Genomic DNA, 22,370 nt, shown 5'->3' on the forward strand with positions numbered 1-22,370 from the left:
TGGCGCAGTCGGTTAAGCGTCCGACTTCAGCCAGGTCACGATCTCGCGGTCCGTGAGTTCGAGCCCCGCGTCAGGCTCTGTGCTGACAGCTCGGAGCCTGGAGCCTGTTTCCGATTCTGTGTCTCCCTCTCTCTCTGCCCCTCCCCCGTTCATGCTCTGTCTCTCTCTGTCCCAAAAATAAATAAAAAAAAAAACGTTGAAAAAAAAAAAAAAATTAAAAAAAAAAAAAATAAAAGACACTTCAATTTATGTTGTGGTCTCTCTCTCTCTCATTCATTTGTGCTCCTGAACTCCTCTCTCATAGGGAAGTCATGCCATGAGTAGTCCCATGATGGGAAACTAATGCTTCCTGCCAAAAGCAGAGTGTGCTTGGAAGGAGATCCTCTGTGCCTCATCAAGTCATCAAAGACTGTAACCCTGGCTGACAGTGTGACTTCACACCATGAGACACCCTGATGCTGCAACACCCGGCTCGGCTGCTCCCAGATGCCTGACCCTCAGAGACAGTGAGATAATAAATGCTCGTCATTATAGACCATGCAGTTTGCGAGTAGTTTGTTTGTTACACAGCAACAATTGACAGCTAAAGCTCTTGCAAAGTTAAAAAAAAATGAGAAGCACAGAATATGAAGTTTAAAAGAGGGGACAGCTTTTGTTTAAATGCTATAAGAAATGTGAATTTTGCATCATCGGATGCCATATTTCTGGAATTATAGGGTGGTACGTTTCCTCCAAATCCTCCATTCACTTCATTAAGAATTTGGTGAGTGCTCATCAATTCTCTGTTAAGTCTCAAGTATTAAACACAGGGACATCACATACAATTTCACTTTATTACAGTGTGATACTAAGACTACAATAGCTGCTCATAAATGTTCAATAATGTAGCATTATGGTGTATGTATGTGTGTACATATGCATTCATATGCTGGGTTAACAAAGCAAAAAGGGCTGGGTTATGTAGTAAGTATAATTGACAAAACAAATCAGAGCAGAGTGTTTTTTTTAATCCATACCATTTCACTCTTCAGCAAAGCCAATCCAATCTGGTCAGTGTGAACTTTCCTTCCCATCCCAAATCTCTGCGGTCCATAGTAATTTACAAACCCTTTATTCTACGAATACAAGAAAATCAATCATTAAAAGTATATTATTATGTGAGCACTGGGTGTTGTATGTAAGCGATAAACCACGGGAATCTACCCCCAAAACCAAGAGCGCACTGTATACAATGTGAGCCAATTTGACAATAAATTATAATTAAAAAAAATTTAAAACTAAAATTAAAAAAAAAAAGCATATTGTTATGGACTGCATGCCTGTATATCCCCCAAAATTCATACGTTGAAATCCTAACCTCCAATGTGATGGTATTTGGAGGTGGGGAAGGTGGGAGGTAATCAGAGCGCTCATGAATGGGATTAGTGCCCTTCTAAGAAGACCTTGGAGCTAGCTCACCCTATTTCCACCATGTGAGAATACAACACGAAGACAAGGCTGGCACCCTGATCTGAGGCTTCCAGCCTCCAGCATGATACAAAATATATTTCTGTGATTTAAAAGTCACCCAGTCTATGGGTCTTTGTCATAGGCCCAAAGTGACTACAACAAATTAATAGAATTATTGTGTCAGATATCTAATCAAGTTTCCTCTTCATATTTATTTTAATAAAAGAATACTGTAATCAGCAATATACACATAGGAACCAAATGGTCTGAGATATGCTATACAATTAAAGAAAAGAAAGAAGAAAAACAAACAATTAAAAGTTAGAAAATAAGGCCAGCAAAAAAAGCCTTAAAAAATAGGTCAGCTTTCCATTCATATTACTGAAGGGTATTCTAGGATGCAGGACTTTCAATGCTAAAATTGGGGAAGTTCTGGGAAAACTGGGATGAACTGGTTACTGGGTGTGATCTTTGCTCTAAAGCTCTTTCTGATTCTGAGATGCTCCTGTTGTCTGGAGATGCTGGGAATAAGCAATACATTTACTTCAAACCCAGCAAGTCTTAGTTCCTTTATACAGAACAATTCATTTTTTAATTATCTCAGTTTCTAAAGACCTGAGTCAAGAGAATGACATGGCATCACTTCCCCAAGAACAGAAAATTGTAAATTACTCTGCAACCTTAAAGACAATAATAGTCAGTGGTTAAACATGCTCTCACAAGGAAAACATCAGGGCCCAGATGGTTTCTTGAAAGATAAGAGTCTTCCACACTCACTTTATGAGAGGAGATCATATTTATTCATTCAGCAATTATGACTTCAAATTTGGAAAAATAATATCAAATAATATCCTAGAATGACCAGAAGAGTTTTAAATACCCCTTCAAATTACTTAGGGCTGGATATAACAAAAGGTTTCTAGTGGTCAAAGTTATAACCGTCTAAAACAAAACTTCAAAGACTTCTTATTTTCAGAACTAAAGGAAAGTTGGCTAAAGCTAAAACCATTTCTAATGGGGATTTTATAACTAGCAGTTGTGTATCCAAAAGTTCCAAATGAAAGACAGGCAATAAATGCTATCAGACTTCAGAGAAATTTTCTCCCCTTTTTAAGGGATATTATTTTAGTAGCAGTTTTTCAGGACAGAGAAAAGAATTTTAGATACAGAAGTAAGGGAAAAACAACCATATAAGGGGTATACAATCAAAGAGTGTCTATGCACAGGTAAATGTGCTGAATTTTAAAAATCTTTATTAGAAGTCATTTTCCTGACTATAAGGCATAATAACTGATTAAAAACCTGGCTTTTTGTTTGTTTGCTTTTCTTTGGAGAGGAATAAAACTGTGTAAAAAGGTCTTTGTGGTCAGAATCTTATATCAATGTTTCTCAATGTTAGCTGTAGAGTAAAATCAGCTAGGGAGTTTTTAAAAAATATTAATAAACTAAGCTGCATTCCCAAATGTTCTTATTGAATTGGTTTGGGGGTAGAGATTGACTACTGAGATTGCGTACAAGCATCCCAGATTGAGGATTACTGGTCTAGATCAGAACTTGTCAAACTACTAATGGCCTATAAGTCAAATGTGGCCCTACACCTATTTTTGTAAATAAAGTTTTATTGGAACACAACCACGCTCATTCATTTATGTATTGTCTATGGCTGCTTCCACACAATGGCAGTATAGTGGCTGCAAAAGAGACCATATGCCTAGCCCTCAACAGAGAAAGTTTGCTTACCATACTCTAGATGATCAGACTGAAGGCTATGGTATGTTTAGATGCCTGGCAAATGTCACTTATATGTTTATGTTAAATAGCTTTTTATTGTAAGACATAATAAAATGTATGTGATTTACTACATTGAAAAAAATCATAATTAGACTAAAAAGAAAAAGATTGTATATAATTCTGATAAGTAATGTAACTATTTATCAAAGATTTCTGAAAAAAATTACTGAACAAATTTCCAAAAAAAAATAATCCTTTTGCCTGAAATACTACTCTATATGGCATGTGCTAAACATACAAATAACAACAAAAAAACCTACCTCTCTTCTTATATAGATAGCTTCCCCCTCCCCACACACTCTGGATAATACTATATGTTACATTTTTAAAAATCACATTAAAGCTGTTTTTTAATACAAAAATATACTACCAAGAAAATTAAAAATAAGCCAAATGTCCCAGTCATTTTTTAAATAATTACATATACACATTTTAAAAAAGGTACAAAAGAAAAAGTTTTTCTTGCTGCCTCAGTGTAAAGAGGACTATAAACATTTTCCTATAACATTATTTTTAAATTGAGTTTTCTTACCTTAACATTTTCTATTGCCTCTAAAATTCTGTCTTTCAGGTTTGCAGAGTCATTTATCTGGTTTTTTAAATTTCTGATGACAATATCAAAGTGATTTCCTTTGAGCTGACCAAGTCTAAGGGAATCATCTATAGATCGAATATTAAACACATTCATTCTTTTCTTTTCAATTTCTTTTTCAATATTTTTCAACCTATAAATGATAAATCATATAGACTCAGTTAAATCTTACATTTAAAAATTAACGTAAGTTTAAATGACAGTTGCCAGACAACCACTTACACCAGAACACCTAAAAATTCAAAAGTTAATGTTATTTCAACGAATGTGCACTAAAAAACCCATTATTATAGGATCATATTAACAGAGTTGTTTTATGACCTGAAACACATACTCCTAATGCTATCACTTTATCTGTGCCTTCTGACTTCTCCTTAATTTAACTGGTAAAAACCTCTTAACTGTTCTAGTCTTCCTGTCCTCAGACTTTGTTCCTTTCCTCCTCAGTCTCTCTTCCTCCAACATTACTAAGAAAAACCAGTAGCACCAGAGGATTTTACTAAAATTCTGCTCTGAACACTTTTTCTTTAATATTTATTTATTTTTGAGAGTGGGGGAGGGGCAGAGAGAGAGGGAGACACAGAATCCAAAGCAGGCTCCAGGTTCTGAGCTGTCCGCACAGAGCCCGATGTGGGGCTCAAACTCATGAACCATGAGACCACGAACTGAGCAGAAATCGGATCTTCAAACAAATGAGCCACCCAGGCGGCCCTGCTCTGAACATTTTCTTACTCAAACTTTCAATTCTTCCCCAAATCTAAAGAATAGATTCCAATTATTAGCATACCTTTAAAGACTCTGTAAGAAAGCATTTTCTTTACATTCATATTTTCTGTCATACTTATAGGAACTATATGTTTTTCAGGTAGGTAGTTAACTTACTGCTCGTCCAAATACATCTTCAAGTTTTTTTCATCTGCTAAAATCTTACTATTACTTGAAGGGTAATTAAAATCCTATACCCATTAGCCAAATCAAAGGGCTCTCTCCTCCTAGGAATTAATAATATTTTGTCTTTAGTAGTTGAAAACCAGTTTCTAACATCTAAATATCTTTGAAAGCTAAAGTCTTTCTCTCTTACTATACTGTACTTTAAAAAAAATTTTTTTTTATGTTTATTTATTTTTGAGAGAGAGACAGAGACAGAGCATGGGTCAGGGATGGACAGAAAGAGGGAAACAGAACTTGAAGCAAGCTCCAGGCTGCTGAATCACTATGCTGTGTATCTGACACTAATGTAATATTTTGTGTCAAGTATACTAAAAAAAAAAAAAAAAAAAGAAAAGAAAAAAAAGAGGTTACTGTGGCTATTCTGAGTAGTGGAATTATTAGTGACTTTTAACTTCATTCTTACATTCTTCTATTTTCTGAATCTACTGTAATAAATATGTATTTATTTTACAATTACAAAAAATATTTTTAAAATTTGAGAAAGCTGAAAGGAGGTTAATTTGAATACTTTACTCTTCATTTAATGAGGATTTATTTTATTTTATTTATTTATTTATTTATTTATTTATTTATTTATTTTTTAACGTTTATTTATTTTTGAGACAGACAGAGACAGAGCATGAATGGGGGTGGGTCAGAGAGAGGGAGACACAGAATCTGAAACAGGCTCCAGGCTCTGAGCTGTCAGCACAGAGCCCGACTCGGGGCTCAAACTCACAGACCGTGAGATTGTGACCTGAGCCCAAGTCGGACGCTCAACTGACTGAGCCACCCAGGAGCCCTGAGGATTTATTTTAAATGTAAGGAACCATGACGATAAAAGCATAAAAAGTATTATAGTAATTAAAAATACATACATTTGTAACACACTGTCCTGAATATAAATGCATATTCAAACATGGTACAGGGTATTTTTTAAACCTTTAATTTTATGTCATCTCTATACCCAACACAGGGCTTGAACTTACAACCCTGAGATCAAGAGTCACAGGCTATACCGACTGTGCCAGCCAGGCGCTGGTACAGGATTTTCAGAAACAATTCAGATCATTTAAAATCTTCCACTTCTCAGTGTCTGTCTTAAAACAACCTATATTTGTAGTATAAATTTAATGTTTATTTATTTTTGAGAGAGAGACAGAAAGAGAGAGAGAGTCTGAGTAGGGGAGGAACAGAGAGAGAAGGAGACACAGAATTGGAAGCAGGCTCCAGGCTCTGAGCTGTCAGAACAGAGCCCAACACGGGGCTCGAACCCACAAACTGGGAGATCATAATCTGAGCCGAAGTCAGACGCTTAACCAACTGAGCCACTCAGGCGCCCCTTCAGTGTAAATTTAAGACATAATGCTATTTAGATGATAATTATATTATTAAAGAATGTGCTGTTCAGTAAGCTTTCAATCAATTAATTACTATTGGAGCGCCTGGGTGGCTCAGTTGGTTGAGCGTCCAACTTCAGCTCAGGTCATGATCTCGCAGTTCGTGAGTTCAAGTCCCGCGTCGGGCTCTGTGCTGACAGCTCAGAGCCTGGAGCCTGCTTCCGATTCTGTGTCTCCCTCTCTCTGCCCCTTCCCCACTCATACTCTGTCTCTCTCTGTCTCTCAAAGATGAATAAACATTAAAAAAAAAATTTTTTTAATTACTATTGATAGTGAGGTTAATATGTTCCTAGTGTTCTGATTTTTTAAATCTTACATTTATCTATCTGATGCAATAAGATAGAAAAGTTCTATCTTATAAAGTAATGTCATATTACCTCTCTGGAGTCACTTTTCTAACAACCATTGCTTGATAGGTGACAGCTTTCTTGTCTTTAAGGCCTGCATAACTAAAATCTGAAGGAATCACACCAAGTTTCATAGCTAAAAAACCAACTGCTTCAAACATTTCCAGATTTTCTTTCCGTAGCGTAAAGGCTGAAACAAAGAAAAACCCAAGATTATACACACACACACACACACACACACACACACACACACCAGCTGTGATACATCAATTACATTCTTAGTAGACAAACAGGTTAATATAATGAATCAAATTATTCATTTAAGTAGGTATAAGTATTTTTTAGTCAAGATACAAAATCAGTGTCTTAGATTACAACTATCATTTAAAAAATACTAATTGGCTCAGCAAAGGCTTACAGAAAAAAACATCTAAATTCCTTAATTGGGCATTCATATCTGGCCACAATCTCCCTTTTCAGTCTCCACATGTGCCACTTCCATTCATGTATCTTATACAACCCGGAGACTATCTCATAATTCCTGGATGGACTAGATCCTTCCACAGCTTTGTACTTGCGTACATTTGAATCCCTCTGTTTAAATGTGTTCCTCCCATTTTACTTGCAGTGCTTGTATGCAGTCCTCATGATCCAACAACGGCAGCAGTTCTCTCTCAAATTCTTTCCAAGTTCCCCACACTGAATGCTCCTAAGCAGGGATCGTGTTGGTTTTCTCAATCACTAACACCCACAGCCTAACACACAGTAAGTATGCAGATAATTGTCAAGTGAATGAATAAATAAACCACAACATGCTGATTACATAATCTGGCATGTCTCCACAAGTTGTCATTATGGATATCATGACACTTGTCATTACAATTTATCTCTTTATGTTTGTCCGCCCCACAAACTGGGAGTTCCAGCACAGCAAACCAGTAGATAGAAGGGTGCGTGCCTTGTGGTAGGTGCTTAAAATGTCTACCAGATGACACGGTGGGAGTGAGAGTATGGAGGTAGGGAGAAGGAACAAGCCCAGTACCAACTAACACCAAAGAAGTTCCCCCATATGCTGGCCTATATAACCCACCAGCATTGATAGTAACAAAATACCACAACCCACAAGTCACCATATTTACATATAAGATACATCAAACTATTGCCCTCTTCCCTCAAGTCATGAAAAGGAAACGCAGGGTTTTTTGCAAAATAATTTATATTTTGTTCAGTTGTCATAATTGTCATTGGCAGCTACAAGGGTCTCTGTGAATAATGAGTACTCTAGGAAAAATGAACATTAAACATAAACATGATTCAGGAAGTAGAAGGATGTGAACTCTAACTATCTATCTATCTATGAATATATAAAATAGCTAAACAAGAACTTATAATATCCACACTTTAGAATATCATGCAGTTGTTTAAAAGAATGGGGAAGACCTGTTATTTATATCTCCTAATGAATAATCTCTAAAAACATGAAAATAGCAGGTTTCAAAAATATGCATAGTGCATATAATTTATGTAAAAGTTTTAAAAATCTACAATGCAATATTGTATATTTTCAATGTTTTAATTTTTATAAGAAAAATATTTTTGCTTGCACATTTAAGAACTGTTAAAGTATAAACAGATATAATTTCTAAAGAATATTCAGGCACTATCCATTACTTTCTAGATATTTTTTACCACTAGGGCCATTATTTTTTGTACGATCATACAGCTTCCTAGATTTCTCCAAATTTTCTATTATAGCAGTGATAAGTTAAATTTACTATGACTTCCGTTATTCTTAAAGAACTGATAAAAGAAGTAAAAGAAAGGAAAGAATAATACACGTCAATTCTGTGTCTAAGTTACAATCTGTTCTTTACACTTTCAGGTTATCTTAACCAAATGGATTCGAATATAAACGTCTTCATCCAAGACTGCTATTTATATCACTTGTTTCAAATAAAATGAAATGAAAAGCCCATATTTAAAATGTAGAGAAATCATAACCTCAAAATATCTCAGCTTTTCTCATGATAGGATTTAATTATACAGTTTAAATAAAATGATTTAGGAAGATGTGCTAGGCTAAGGATACAATGGTCAATAAAAAAAAAAAAAAATGATCCCTGTCTCGGAAGCATTTAGTCTTAGGAGGCCTAAAAGAATTTGAGGAAGAAGTGCCTCTGGAGGTTTAAAGAATGAACAGAAGCATGGCAAGCAGCCAAAGCAATAAGAAAGATAGAAATATCAAATATTTCTGTATTTGTAAGATTTATGGGACCTTATTATTTCATAGGGTCTATAATGTTCTCCCTTTCCCAAGTACATACCTGTGTGAAGCTAAGTTTTGTTCTTTTGATTCATTCAAAACAAGAAATTCCAACAGACTGAATGCAAGAACAGATATGAGAATCCAGCTGACTTCTATGAAATCAGGCATTAGAAAGATTTGCAGAACTGTAAAACAATGCTTCTTGTCACTAATTTATAGTTGAAATGTTTTTTTATTAAAATTCTTATCATTTTAATAGTAATAGATTATTTTAAACAACTTTATATATTAAAATTTTTTTTAATTGAAAAAAGTTTAATTTAAAACTTATTTTAATAGTAATAGATTATTTTAAACAACTTTATATATTAAAATTTTTTTTAATTGAAGTATAGTTGACAAACAATATTACTTTAGTTTCAGGTATACAACATGGTGGTCCAACAATTTTTCTGTTTTAATAGGTTAGATATCAATAGGTAATAAACACACAAACGAAAGTTGTTTGTGGTCTCCGATGACTTATAAGAGCTATCCCCTTCAGGTGTCCTAGAACCAAAATGTCTGAGAGTCAATTAGGAACAATTTGAAAAAATATACCCCTCAAGTATATCAAATTTGTGGAAATAGACAGAAGTCACTAAAATATTTTTTAAATATTTTTTAACGTTTATTTATTTTTAAGAAAGAGAGAGAAACAGAATTTGAGCAGGGGAAAGGCAGAAAGAGAGGGAGACACAGAATCCAAAGCAGGCTCCAGGCTTCGAGCTGTCAGCACAGAGCCCGACGCGGGGCTCAAACTCATGAACCCTGAGATCATGACCTGAGCTGACATTGGACACTTAACCAACTGAGCCACCCAGGCACCCAAGTCACCAAAATACCTGAAGAGTAAAAGAAATGCAAAATTCGGTCAAGTGTTGCAGCAGCCGGGCTAGGTGTCACAAACTTTTCAAAGTAGACCAGGAAACTGTATTCCAAAAAAGAAGGCCAACAAACAAATCCTTAAAAGTTTTGAAGTTTATGTGTTTGGTAACTAGGGTTTAAGGTGTCAAATCTACCCCTGACAATGTGGGTATGTCACTCACTAGCTGTTAAGCAAGCTCAGCCATGTAGGAAGGAACCTCCAAATCGTCTGAAACTATATCATTTGTTGCGGATTAGCCGTAGAGCATAAGCACTTTTTTTTCATTTGTGAGGATTTAGAACTTAGAATAGGAATATTAAGGAGAATCAAACCCATAATTTTAGTGTTTGTATAAATGAATCTGTGTCTTACATACTTGGAATGTTTAAGAGAATGAGACTCCCATATATTCCAATTACAAATGTCTAATTGATTTAAATTTGTCTTTTTACATTGAATCTCATTCAGTTAGTAACTAATAAGGAAACAACACAGGAAAACTTAAAGATCACCAAATTTATAAGTTTAATTTATAACATTTTCTTAAATACTTGGAAAAAGTGAAGTGTTTAAAAAGAAAACCAACTATGCTAAATTTTAAAATTCGCTTTTAGAGGGGCACCTGGGTGGCTCAGTCAGTTAAGTGTCCAACTTTGGCCCAGGTCATGATCTCGCGGTTCGTGGGTTTTAGCCCTGTGTCCGGCTCTGTACTGACAGCTCAGAGACTGGAGCCTGCTTTGGATTCTGTGTCTCCCTCTCTCTCTGTTCCTCCCTGGCTTGCACTCTGTCTCTCTTTCTCTCTCTCAAAAAAAAAAAAAAAAAGATTAAAAAAATTAAAATAAAATAAAATTCACTTTTAGGGAATTCCACTTGTTAGAATAATTGGTACTAGATTCGACCTCCCACTGTAAACAAATAGAAAGCTGGACAAAATACAAGAAACACCTGTTTTTAGACACTGGAGAACAGGCAGCATAGAACTATGATCCAAAAAGAAAAGGAAAACAAAGTAAGCGAGTCCTAAAATACTGTTTGTTTGTGTGTTTGTTTGTTTGTTTTTGGCATAGAGATATTTACTTGACCACAGCACAGGGAGGAGGAATCCAGGGAGAACACAGCGGTTGTACTAAATTAAAAGGGTGGAGGTTAGAGTTCAGGAAGGCTGAGTGGGCTGGAATTCACAGGGCAGAGTTCTAGATAAGAGGAAGCTATGTGTGCACAAAGAGTTCCAGAAATCTGCATAGGTGATCCCTTGAGGTGTTTGCTTTTTAGTAATCTGCACATACCTAGGATTAATTGCTATATACTATTTATCTAATGTTGCATAACAGGTCACTGCAAACCTCAGTGGCTTACAGTGTTCATTTATTTCTCATAGCGCCTGTGGGTCAGAGATTCAAGAGCAGCTTGGTTTGGTGGTTTGAGTTCATGCTCTCTCAAGAGGCTGCAGTTAGATGTGGCTGGGAATATAGTTATTCAAAAGCCTGACAGGAGCTGAAGGATCCATTTCCAAGGGGACTCACCTACATGGCTGGCAAGTTGTATTGGCAGTTGGCTACAGCCCTCAGCCCTCCAGTGAGCCATATGTATATCTTCACTTCAGTATAGTAGCCAGCTTACCCTACAATGAGCAATCCAAGAAACGTGGGCAAGAAGTATAATGCTACCTATGATCTAGCCTTAGAAGACATATACACCATCACTTATGTCATATTCTACTGGCCGCAAAAGCCACTCTGTGTGAGTACCAGGAGAAGAGCATTAAGAATCTTGGGGTTGAGAACTACGATCCACCTTTTGGCTCGAATACTTTTAGTACGACCACACAAACCCCCAATTCAAAACATACTCATTCCTTCCCAAGGCCTCCAACACTCATACGATTAAAACAGTTCAAATTCTAGCATTTTTTTAATCTAAATCAGGCCCAGCTATAGATAAGGTTCCTTGAGTACATATCAAATCAGAATCCTCAAATACAATTTCTCTTAATATGAAGGCTCTGAAGGACCGTGACACAAAGGGACAAATCTGCTTTTCACACACCTCGAAATGTTGAAACACACATAGGACAAGTGCTATATACTCTTTATTCAAACTGGGGGGGGGGGGGGGGGGGGGGGAATAGATATACCTACAAGTTACTCTTACACAGCAGTTCTGAATCCAGCCAGGTATACGTTGTTGTTCCTTTATTAGCATTCAGTCCTCCCAGTGTCTGGAAATAATTACTATAGCTCTAGAGTCCACTTTTGGGTGTCAATTTTGCCCTCCAAGTGAAACTTCCTCTTCTGTAAAAGTTACCTATTTATAATGCAGTAGTTTTCTTAGCCCAATTCCTGCCTTTGAAAGTCTGGCAGTACTGGGGTGCCTAGGCGGCTCAGTCAGTTAAGTGCCACACTTCAGCTCAGGTCATGATCTTGCAGTCCATGAGTTCGAGCCCTGTGTCAGGCTCTGTGCAGGCAGCTCAGAGCCTGGAGCCTCTTTGGATTCTGTGTCTCCCTCTCTCTCTGCCCCTCCCCAGCTCATGCTTTGTCTGTCTCTCAAAAATAAACAAACATTAAATAATAATAATAATAAATAAATACAAAATAAAAGTTTGGTAGTACAAAGGCCTCTATTTCGTACTGTATTTGACCTTTTCAAAAACTATGTGGGTTCACTCTATTAGACAAGGATACACTCAAATTTTGTGAAGACCAGATGTTTTCAACTTAGGGCTTCTACTGAAGATACCGAGGGAAAATATCCCCTAAATCCTTAGGTGTATTACTGTTTAACACAGGGGATCCCTGAGTCATGCCCTTCAAGTCCCCAGAGGGCCTTTGCCTGTCTGAATCATTCTGAGACACTGGTAGACGTTTGTGCAAAAATTTTAAAAAAGGATTTCACAGTTCACACCCTAGATTTCCTTGCTAGAACATGTCCTGACCTTGCCATGATTTTCTCTTTGTCTGGAAGCCATTTCTTAATTTAAACATAATGTGCCATCTTAAGAAACTGGGGATTTTTTTTTTTTTTAAGAAAAAAATGATTTTGAACCCAGTGAGTTCTAGCTCCTTTATATCTAGCAGTTTTTCCTTTAGAATTTTACTACAAGCAGTAGAAAAGAAGCCTTCAACACTTTGCCTACAAATCTCTTTAGCTACAGTGCTCCTCTTTAGAAACATTTCTACTTTACATTTTACTGCCTACAACAAGGTTGCCAAACTTTCTGTCACTACATAACAAGTATTCCTTTCTTCCAGGTTCTAATAATACTGTCTCTTCCTTTAAACTGTCCTTGATAGCTTCCCTGAGGTAACTTCAAACATCTGCCTGCCAACAGGTCCAAAGACATTGCTACCACAAGTTTTAGGCTTTTGTTATAGAAGCAACTCATTTCTGGTACCAAAATATGTTATTTAATGCTGCACAATAAATCACCCCAAATTTTAGTGACATACAATAATAAGCATTTCCTATCTGTTATGGACTGAATATCTGCATCACCACAACCACCCCCAATCCTCAAATTCCTATGTCAAAGTACTAGTCCCAATGTGGCTGAATTTGGAGATGGGACCCGTAAGAAAACAATTAACATTAAATTATGTCATAAGGGTGGGGCCCTGATTCAACAGGATTAGTGTCCTTATAAGAAGAGACATCAGAGAGCTCCCTTCCTCTCTCTTAATTTCTCTCTCCATGTGTGCACAAAGAAGAGGTCATGTGGGCACATAGTAAAAAGATGGCTGTCTACAACCCAACAGGACAACCTTTACTAAACATCAACCCTGCTGGTACCTTGATCTTGGACCCCCAGTCTCCAGAACTGTAAGAAAATAAATGCCTACTGTTTAAGCCACTCATGTATACGGTATTTTGTTACAGCAGTCTGAGAAGACCAACATACTATTCCAGCAGTTTCTGTGGGGCAGGAATTCAGAAGTTGGACCGCTTTGGCTTGAGGGATACTATGAAGTTGCAGTCAAATATTAACTGAAGCTAAAGGTCATGTCCAAAGTGGCTCACTCACATCAGTGGCTAAGTAGATGCTGGCTAGTGATGGGAAACCTCAGTTTCTCCCTATAGGGCTTCTTGAGTGTTTTCAAGGTATGCTGTCTTGGTTCTGTCAGAATAAGTAGTATGAAATGCCTTTTATGACCTAGCCTCAGAAGTCACTCACTGTGGCTGCCATATTCTATTACTTAGACAGGATGGCCCTGATTCATTGTGGGTGGGCATTACAAAAGGTCATGAATATCAGTAGTTGAGGATCACTGGGGGCTATGAGAATGCTGGCTACCACATTCCACCAGGCTAAATGATGAAATATTAGTCATTTGTAATCTAGTCAATTTGTAATCTCTTTGTCAGAGATTATACAAAGCTGGAGAGCAGCCAAAGAGGAGAGAGAGGAGAGATCTAACTAAATAGCAAGGGCATGCAGGAGAAGCCACAGAAGGATCATGCTATAATAGTAGAACTATATGACTGACAGCTCTAGAGTAAAGCCTACTCTAGACCTCCCTTAGTCAAACTCAAAATGAAGCCTCAAATGCATTTGCAAATTACTTCCTACCCGTTAAAGCAAAGTTCAACACTCTTTAAATGAAGACAACATAATCCAGACAGTCAACAAGGTAACACTCACTAAGTTTGACCTTCAAAAAATATTACTAAACATGCAAAGAAGCAGGAAAATATGACCCACAACACAACTAAAAGACATTCACTAGAAGCACATCCAGAAATGACAGCAACAGAATTAGCAGACATTTTTTAAAGACCTATTAAAAATAGGCTCAAAGATTATAGGAAAACAAAAACATAGTAAGTTGAAGACCTAAGAAAGAACTAAATGACACTTATAGAGCTGGAAAATACAATTCTTAAAATAAAAATTTCATTGGATATTTAAATCTTTCATATATTTTCTTCTGCAAAAAGTATTCTAGGAAAATGGATATGGTGCTACCTCAAAAAATTAAATACAGAATTACCATATGACCCAGCAATTACACTTCTGGGTACACATCCAAAAGAACTAAGAATGGGGACTTGAACAGATATTTTTACAGCCATGTTCATAGCAGTATTATTCACAATAGACAAATGATAGAAATAACCCATGTCCATTGGCAGATGAATGGGTAAATAAAATGTGGTATATATACATATAATATTATTCAGTCTTTAAAGGAAGGAAGTTCTAACACACGTACAACATAGATGAATCTTGAAGATCTTCAGCTAAGTGATATGTGCCAGTCACAACTTGGCAAATATTTTATGATTCCACTTATCTGAGATACCTGGAGTAGTCAAATTCATAGAGACAGAAAGTGGGATGGTGGTTGCCAATGGCTGGTGGAGAGGAGAATGGCAAGTTACTGTTTAATGGGTATACAGTTTCAGTTTGGGAAGATAAAAAAGTTCTGAAGATAAATGATGGTAATGGTTGTAAAACAATATGAATGTGCTCAATACCATTGAACCGTACACTTAAAGGTAGTTAAAATGGTAAATTTTGTTACATATACCTTATAACAACTAAAATTAAAAAGTTTTTTAAGTGTTCTACTTTTTAGATAGGCCTACTTATTAAGAAATTTTTTTATATGAACTATTTTTTTCTTAAAAAAAGAGTGGCCTTTACAAAATCTGAGATAAGTATACTTTACCTTTGTCTTTTTCTTTGTTCTTGGACTTATGGATATCCCGATATCTTCATACTATTCTCTGGAGTAGTACCATCAATTCCTCCCCTTAACATACCCCTCCAATTACTCATAGATTTTGTAAAACTAATTTACACTAATACATAAAAAGTTTCCATAATTTTTTAGTTCATTAATTCAAAGTAATGCTGTTAGAATTTCAAATAGTATAAATCTATAACTGCTTAAATCACTTAACTGCAATTCTCCCTTCCACATGTAAAACTAGTTTTGTTTTTTCCTTCAAAACAGATTTATCTCTTACCATTTACTGCATGCCTCATGTATCAAGTCCTATACCAGCAGTTTTCTCATGGATAAAGCAAGTCACACAACCAGACAGAAATTTCCAGGAGAGACACCAACATCTGGATAACTATTACATACTAAACATTTTCATTATTTCATTTAATTGTTAGAATATCATTGTGAATTAGGTTTTACTATTACCCCATTGTTAAAGTACAACAAAAAGTTACAAATTGTTAAGTAACTTGCCCATGGTATTATTCTTTCCATTTTTATATTTGTGGAGATTAAATCTTAAAGATACTAAAAAGTTCATACATCTTTTTATGAACTGAAGTCATAATATAAAATAAGACCTACATTCAAGGTCCAATCTCTTCATTTATAACACAGAATCCTGTATTATATAATACAATCCTGTTTCTGTGCCACATGCAATCTACACAAATTTGGGTTGCTGATTTTATTTAAAAAGCTTTGCTGTACAAGGCCAATATCTCTGATGAACCCAGATGCAAAAATTCTCAACAATATACTAGCAAACTGAATCCAACAATACATTAAAAAAAAAATTATTCACCACAATCAAGTGAGATTTATTCCTGGGTTGCAAGCGTTATTCAGTATGTACAAACCAATCAATGTGATACATTCTAGCCACAGCAATCACACAACAAAAAGAAATAAAAGGTATCCCAAATTTGTAAGGAAGAAGTATAATTTTCATTATTTGCAGATAACATACTATATACAGAATACCTAAAGATTCCACCAAAAAACTGCTAGAACTGATAAATGGCTTCACTAAAGTCACAGGATACAAAATAAATGTATAGAAATACTTGCCATTCCTATATATCAACAATGAAGCAGGGGAAAGAGAAATTAAGAAAATAATCTCATTTATAATTGCACCCAAAATAATATATACCTAGGAATAAACCTAACCAAAGAGGTGAAAGATCTATACTTTGAAAACTATAAAACACTGATGACAGAAATTTAAAAAAAAAGACAGAAAAACATTCCATGCTCATAGACATTGTTAAAATGTCTATACTACCCAAAGCAATCTATACATTTAATCGAAATTCTATCAAAATATCAACAGCATATTTCACAGAACTAACCCTAAAATTTGTATGGAATCACAAAAGACCCCAAATAGTCAAAGCAATCTTGAATAAGAAAAGCAGAACTGGAGACATCACAATTCTGGACTTTAAGTTATATTACAAATCTATAGTGATCAAAACAGTATGGTACTGGCATAAAAATAGACACAAAGATCAATGGAATGGAACAGAAAACCCAGAAATGAACCCACAATAATACGGTCAATTAATCTTCGACAGAGCAGGAAAGAACTTCCAATAGGAAAAAGACAGTCTCTTCAACAAATGGTGTTGGGAAAACTGGACGGCTACCTGCAAGAGAATAAAACTGGACTACTTGGTTACGCTATACACAAAAACAAATTCAAAATGGATTAAAGACCTAAATGTGAGACAGGAAACCATCAAAATCCTAGGAAAGAAGACAGGCAGTAATTTCTCTATCATTGACAGAACATTTTTTCTAGATAGGTTCCCTGAGGCAAGGGAAACAAAAGCAAAAGTAAACTATTGGGATTACATCAAAATAAAAACCTTCTGCACAGCAAAGGAAACAATCAATAAAACAAAAAGGCGACCTAAAGAATAGGAAAATATGTTTGCAAATTACATATACAAAAAAGGGTTAGTATCCAAAATATATAAAGAACTGATATAACTCAACACCCAAAAAATAAGTAATCCAATTAAAAAATGGGCAGGAGATACAAACAGACATTTCTCCAAAACACACATACAGATGGTCAACAGACACATGAAAAGATGTGCATCACCACTTATCATCAAGGAAATGCAAATCAAAACTACAATGAGGTATCACCTCACATCTCTGAAAATAGCTAAAATCAACAACATAACAACATGTGTTGGTAAGGATGTGGATGTTGGTACAGCCACTGTGGAAAACAGTAGGGAGTTTCCTCAAAGAGTTAAAAATAGAATTACCTTATGATCCAGAAATCTCACTACTGGGTATTTACCCAAAGAATACAAATACACTAATTCAAAAGGATACATGCACCCCTAGGTTTATAGCAGCATTATTTACAATATCCCAGGCATGCAGGCAACCTAAGTGTCCATAGATGGATTGATGAATGGATAAAGAGGTGTATATACTTCTGTATATACCATATACAATGGAATATTACTCATCCATAAAAAAGAATGAAATCTCGGCATTTGCAACAACATGGATGATGCTAGAGTAATGCTAAGTGAAAAAAGTCTGTTAGACAAATACCATATGATTTCATTCATATGGAATTTAAGAAAAAAAACAAAAAAAAAATAAGCAAAGTGGAAAAAAGAGAGAGACAAACCAAGAAACAGACTCTTAACTATAGAGAACAAACTGATGGTTTTCAGAGGGGAATCGGTGAAATAGGTGATAGGGATTAAGGAGTATCATGATGAGTACTGGGTGATTAAAATAAAATAAAATAAATAAATAAAAGTTTTTAACCAAAAAAAAAGCTTTGCTGTATGAATCTATAAAACATGACCATCTGAAACACTTCCCATCCTTCATGTAAGATACTGGCCAATTAAATCTGGTGAGCTAAACTTACAGAATAAGGTTTCATCAGGGGTATCTGGGTGGGTGGCTCAGTCAGTTAAGCATCCTACCCTTGATTTCTGTTCAGGTCATGATCTCACAGTTCAATTCGTGAGAACAAGCACCATGCTGAACTCTGCACTGACACTGAGGAGACTGCTTGGGATTCTCTTTCTCCCTCTCTTTTTTACCCCTCCCCCCACTCATGTGAGCATGACCCCAGCACCTGCACACGCTCTCTCTCTCAAAATAAATGAATAAACTTAAAAATATATATATTTCATCAGTTCCATCCAATCTTAGGAATTGAATATACCCACTAAAACAGTGATTTTCAAAATGTGGTACCTATACCAGTAGAAAAAGCATCACCTGGGAATTTGTAAAAAGCCCTGCCCCAAACCCTCTAAATCATAAACTCTGAGAACAGGACCCAGAAATCTGTTTAACAAGCCCTTTTGGTTATTTTAATGCATGTTAAAGTTTGAGAACCTCCTCTCTAAAAGAGTGACTGAGTCAAAGGAAGGACCTCCTTATAAGTTTTTAGGCTCTCTACCTTGGGTAGTGAAGTTCAATTGTTTTATTTACTTATTTATTGTTTAATTTACATGAAGTTCAATTGTTTTAGATAACAAGGTATTCTCTTCACTTCGGGAAAGCGAAGCAGAGCAGATGCATTCTACTTATCTCTGAACACTTAATTTTAATTAAAATAACTTTTAAAATATGAAATCAAGATTTATCGCCAATAAAACGTTAACAAACTAACTGCTTCAACTTTATACATTTGTGCTGATGTTAACCATATTTTCATCAACAAGGTTAATTCTTAAAATTAGTGTAATTTGTAAGGCTTTATCTTCCACTGAAAACCAGACCCAAATATTTTTCCCAAGAGTCCTCTGGTTAATTCTATTTAATTCATTTGAAATTATTCATCTTTCACACAATTTTAACAAAGTTTGTTGCGGAAAATGGTAATGATTTATTAAATTACCTGTATATATAACTTTTCGATCCCGGTACTCAAAAAGAGACCTCTTCCTGTGCTTGTGTGTTTTTTCCCGAAATCTTACTGTTATTGCTACATTTGGATTGCCAGCACTATGATTGAGCTCAGGGAAAGATTTGGTTTCCACAAGGTTTCCAAACTTTTTGTTGACAAAATGGTGGACAGCTTTTCTGTGGTCTTTGTTTGTATCAGGTTTAAAAGTAAATTTGGAATTTTCTTTTTTTGCATCCAAATATTTAAAAAAGTCAAATGCTTCTTCTTCAGATACCAAGTGACAGAGTTCCTTATACTCAAGATTTGGTTTTACAACAATCTCACTGTTTTTACCTACAGTTATTAAAAAAGGAAATTTCTGCCTAATAGCACTGTGCAGAATAGCCCTCTGGTTTTTGTCAAGGATTCTGCCTAATGAGAATTCAGGAGATGATCCAATTAGCTCAGTTTTAGAATTCCACTTCTCTTTTATATCACAGGCAAAGTGATTCAGTAGTTCGTTAGTTTTTTCATCTAACAAGGTACCTAAAACATCAACTGTTTCTTCTTCGCCTTTGGAAGTTCCATCACTGATAGTATCTTCCCTTTCTGAACCAGATTGATAATAATGATCAGCACCAGAGCACCCAGCAAAAATACTAACTTCTTGGTTGCTTCCCTCTTCAAAGGATAAATTCTGAAGATCAAGTTTTGTCTTTTTGGCAAAGTTATTTGGCTCAGGTAGTACTTTACTAATCAGTTTACTTGGTGCCTTATTAACTAATTGTCCCTGTTCATCAATCTCTATAACAACAAAATCACTTGGTGAGCTTTTTATAGTGCCACGAAATCCAACATGATCAGTAACAAAACACAAAGAACTAAACCGGATTCTAAAATCTGTATCCTCTTCCATTCTTAAATAACAATGCCTACAAAAGAAACAAAGAGGCAGTCAGTTACCCAAAAGAAAAGTTATAGATAACAAGAAAAAAATAAATTTGCAGGATTTATTTTTCTTTCTCCCTTTCAATCCTGGTCCCCTTAAAATACAAATTAATTCTATAAATCATGGGCATTTTGACTCTCCTATACCAAGATAAGCTAATAGGCAATCTTTTTCTCATGAAACTGATGATTTGCAACTTTACTTTCACCCATTCCAAGCTTCCATCTATTATCCAGAATTAAAATGGGTCCGTTTCAAGTCTGCTTTAAAAATACCATGTGTAGGCCCACAAAGAAGGGACCAGAACACAGACTTAAACAATGATTTGTCCAAACCCCATCCCTGAAAATTTCTAACTAATTCCAGAGAATTTGTGGCTAGATTTGTATATATTAGGGGTTAGAGATGAGAGAAGGGACTAGAAGACAGGAGGAAATAGTCCAAATTGATAAATGAAACTTGCAATGTGATTATGCTTCAAAATAGGCTTAAATTAATCCAGAATCTTAAACCTTCTTGAAAGCCCAGTTACAAACTTTTACAGACACAAGTTTTTAAGGTTGATGCACAGAAAAATTCCAACCATACAACTGGCATCAGAGAGAAAAAAACCCTTACAGATTTTCTTGAAGCAGTAGATAAGAGAATCCTCTGAAGAAGCCTTTACTCACCCTTCACATAACCCATGGCTACGATATCAGATAGTGCTATAAGAAAGATAAAATGCCCATGGGCCCCATACTACTCAGTTCTGTGTGTTAACTACAATCTCTAGGTAATTTGTCATCATCTGAACCTTCACCCCATTTCTACAATGTATTCTACCAATCTGAACCAATTTAGCAAACCCCCACCCCCCAATTATGCCATGTAGAAATCACAGCAAAGTCTCTATATCTTAATTTCTTAGACTAAATGAGGATATATGTATTTTCCTTCTTTCCGTGATTTCCTGCACAGTCTCCTCAGTTTCTTGCCATAACTGAAACCTGGCTATTTCCTCATGCTTCTTCTCTAGTCTTCTCAAGTGAGGACTCTTTTTCCTTTGACACCCACCTAACTTAGGACCTGGAGATAGTAAATATTTTCTATTTGCCACAGCTCCAAACCATTTATCCCTCCTCTACCTCCCCAAATCCCAGCTCTTTTGAAGCTCATGCCATCAGGCTCTACCATCTGCTATCATCTTCTCTTTGATCCCCAGATGACTCTTCTTCATTCACTGATGCCTTTAGTGCCTCCCTCAATGTCTACCCAGCATGACTTTCACGTCCATCTACATGCATCATCTATTTAACACCACAGTCCTTGATCTCCACCTCAATCCACTTCCACGTCATCTTGGTCATAACCTTGACTTTCTCATCACAAAAAATTACATCAGCTTTAAGCATCTGGCTCTCTGATTACTGTCAAGAGATGACAGTACATGATGGCTGTCCTTTGATCACGCAGTACTTCCACCCCAGACATTCTTATACATTGTGAAGGCCTCTCATCTGCTTCTACTACTAGTCTACCATAGTCCATTCTCCACATAGCCAGAATGATGATTTAAAAGGCAAATTAAGTCATATCACAATTCTCTTTAAAACCTCTGATCACATTTATAATGAAATCCAAACTACTTACCCTGGCTTCCAAAGATTTCTAAGATTCTGGCCTCTGTTTATTCTCCAAACTTACCTTGTACCCTTTCCCCAACCCACTATACTCCCAACCACACCGGCTTTCTTCAGTTCCTTTGTGTTAACTGTTCCTGCTGATTAAATTAGTCCTTCCCCAATGACATCCTCAGAGAGGTCTTCCCTGACTAATAAGGTAAAGGAACCAGCAAGGCACTCTTTCACCAAACTCTATTCAATTTTCTGCACAGTATTTCTATCTAATAATTTTCCCTATTATTTACGGTAGATCTCTCACAACTACAATGTTAGCTCTATGGGAGCAAGAACCGTGTCTGCCTAATTGACTAATTATCTCACATTCAGAACAGCGTCAAGCATATAGTAAGCATGCAACCAATACTGACTGTTGAATAAATGAAACTAGTACAAAATAAGAGCTGTAAGAGTGAAGAGGAAGAAAAAAGAGATCACTCCGGCCTATGAGAATCAGAAAAGGTGTAAT

At 35.9% G+C, this 22,370-nt stretch overlaps 1 protein-coding gene across 3 annotated transcripts in view; it reads right to left on the minus strand.

Annotated features, from left to right (window-relative positions):
* The window catches only part of PUS7L (pseudouridine synthase 7 like), a 33,499-nt gene that overhangs the window by 10,103 nt on the left and 1,026 nt on the right, over positions 1 to 22,370 (minus strand). The window contains exons 1-5 of one of the 3 annotated variants that reach the window (XM_042946294.1): positions 19,304 to 19,380; positions 8,834 to 8,960; positions 6,540 to 6,699; positions 3,773 to 3,965; positions 1,017 to 1,115 (exon numbers count right to left, since the gene is read on the minus strand). In XM_042946294.1, coding sequence (XP_042802228.1) covers positions 1,017 to 1,115; positions 3,773 to 3,965; positions 6,540 to 6,670 — 423 coding nt within the window. In that variant the 5' untranslated portion in view covers positions 6,671 to 6,699; positions 8,834 to 8,960; positions 19,304 to 19,380. Of the gene's footprint in view, positions 1 to 1,016; positions 1,116 to 3,772; positions 3,966 to 6,539; positions 6,700 to 8,833; positions 8,961 to 19,303; positions 20,224 to 22,370 lie in introns of those variants that run through there. The other 2 variants (XM_042946292.1, XM_042946293.1) reach the window with 2 other exon arrangements.

This window comes from Panthera leo, chromosome B4, assembly GCF_018350215.1.
Source record: "Panthera leo isolate Ple1 chromosome B4, P.leo_Ple1_pat1.1, whole genome shotgun sequence".
Taxonomy (NCBI): Eukaryota; Metazoa; Chordata; class Mammalia; order Carnivora; family Felidae; genus Panthera; species Panthera leo.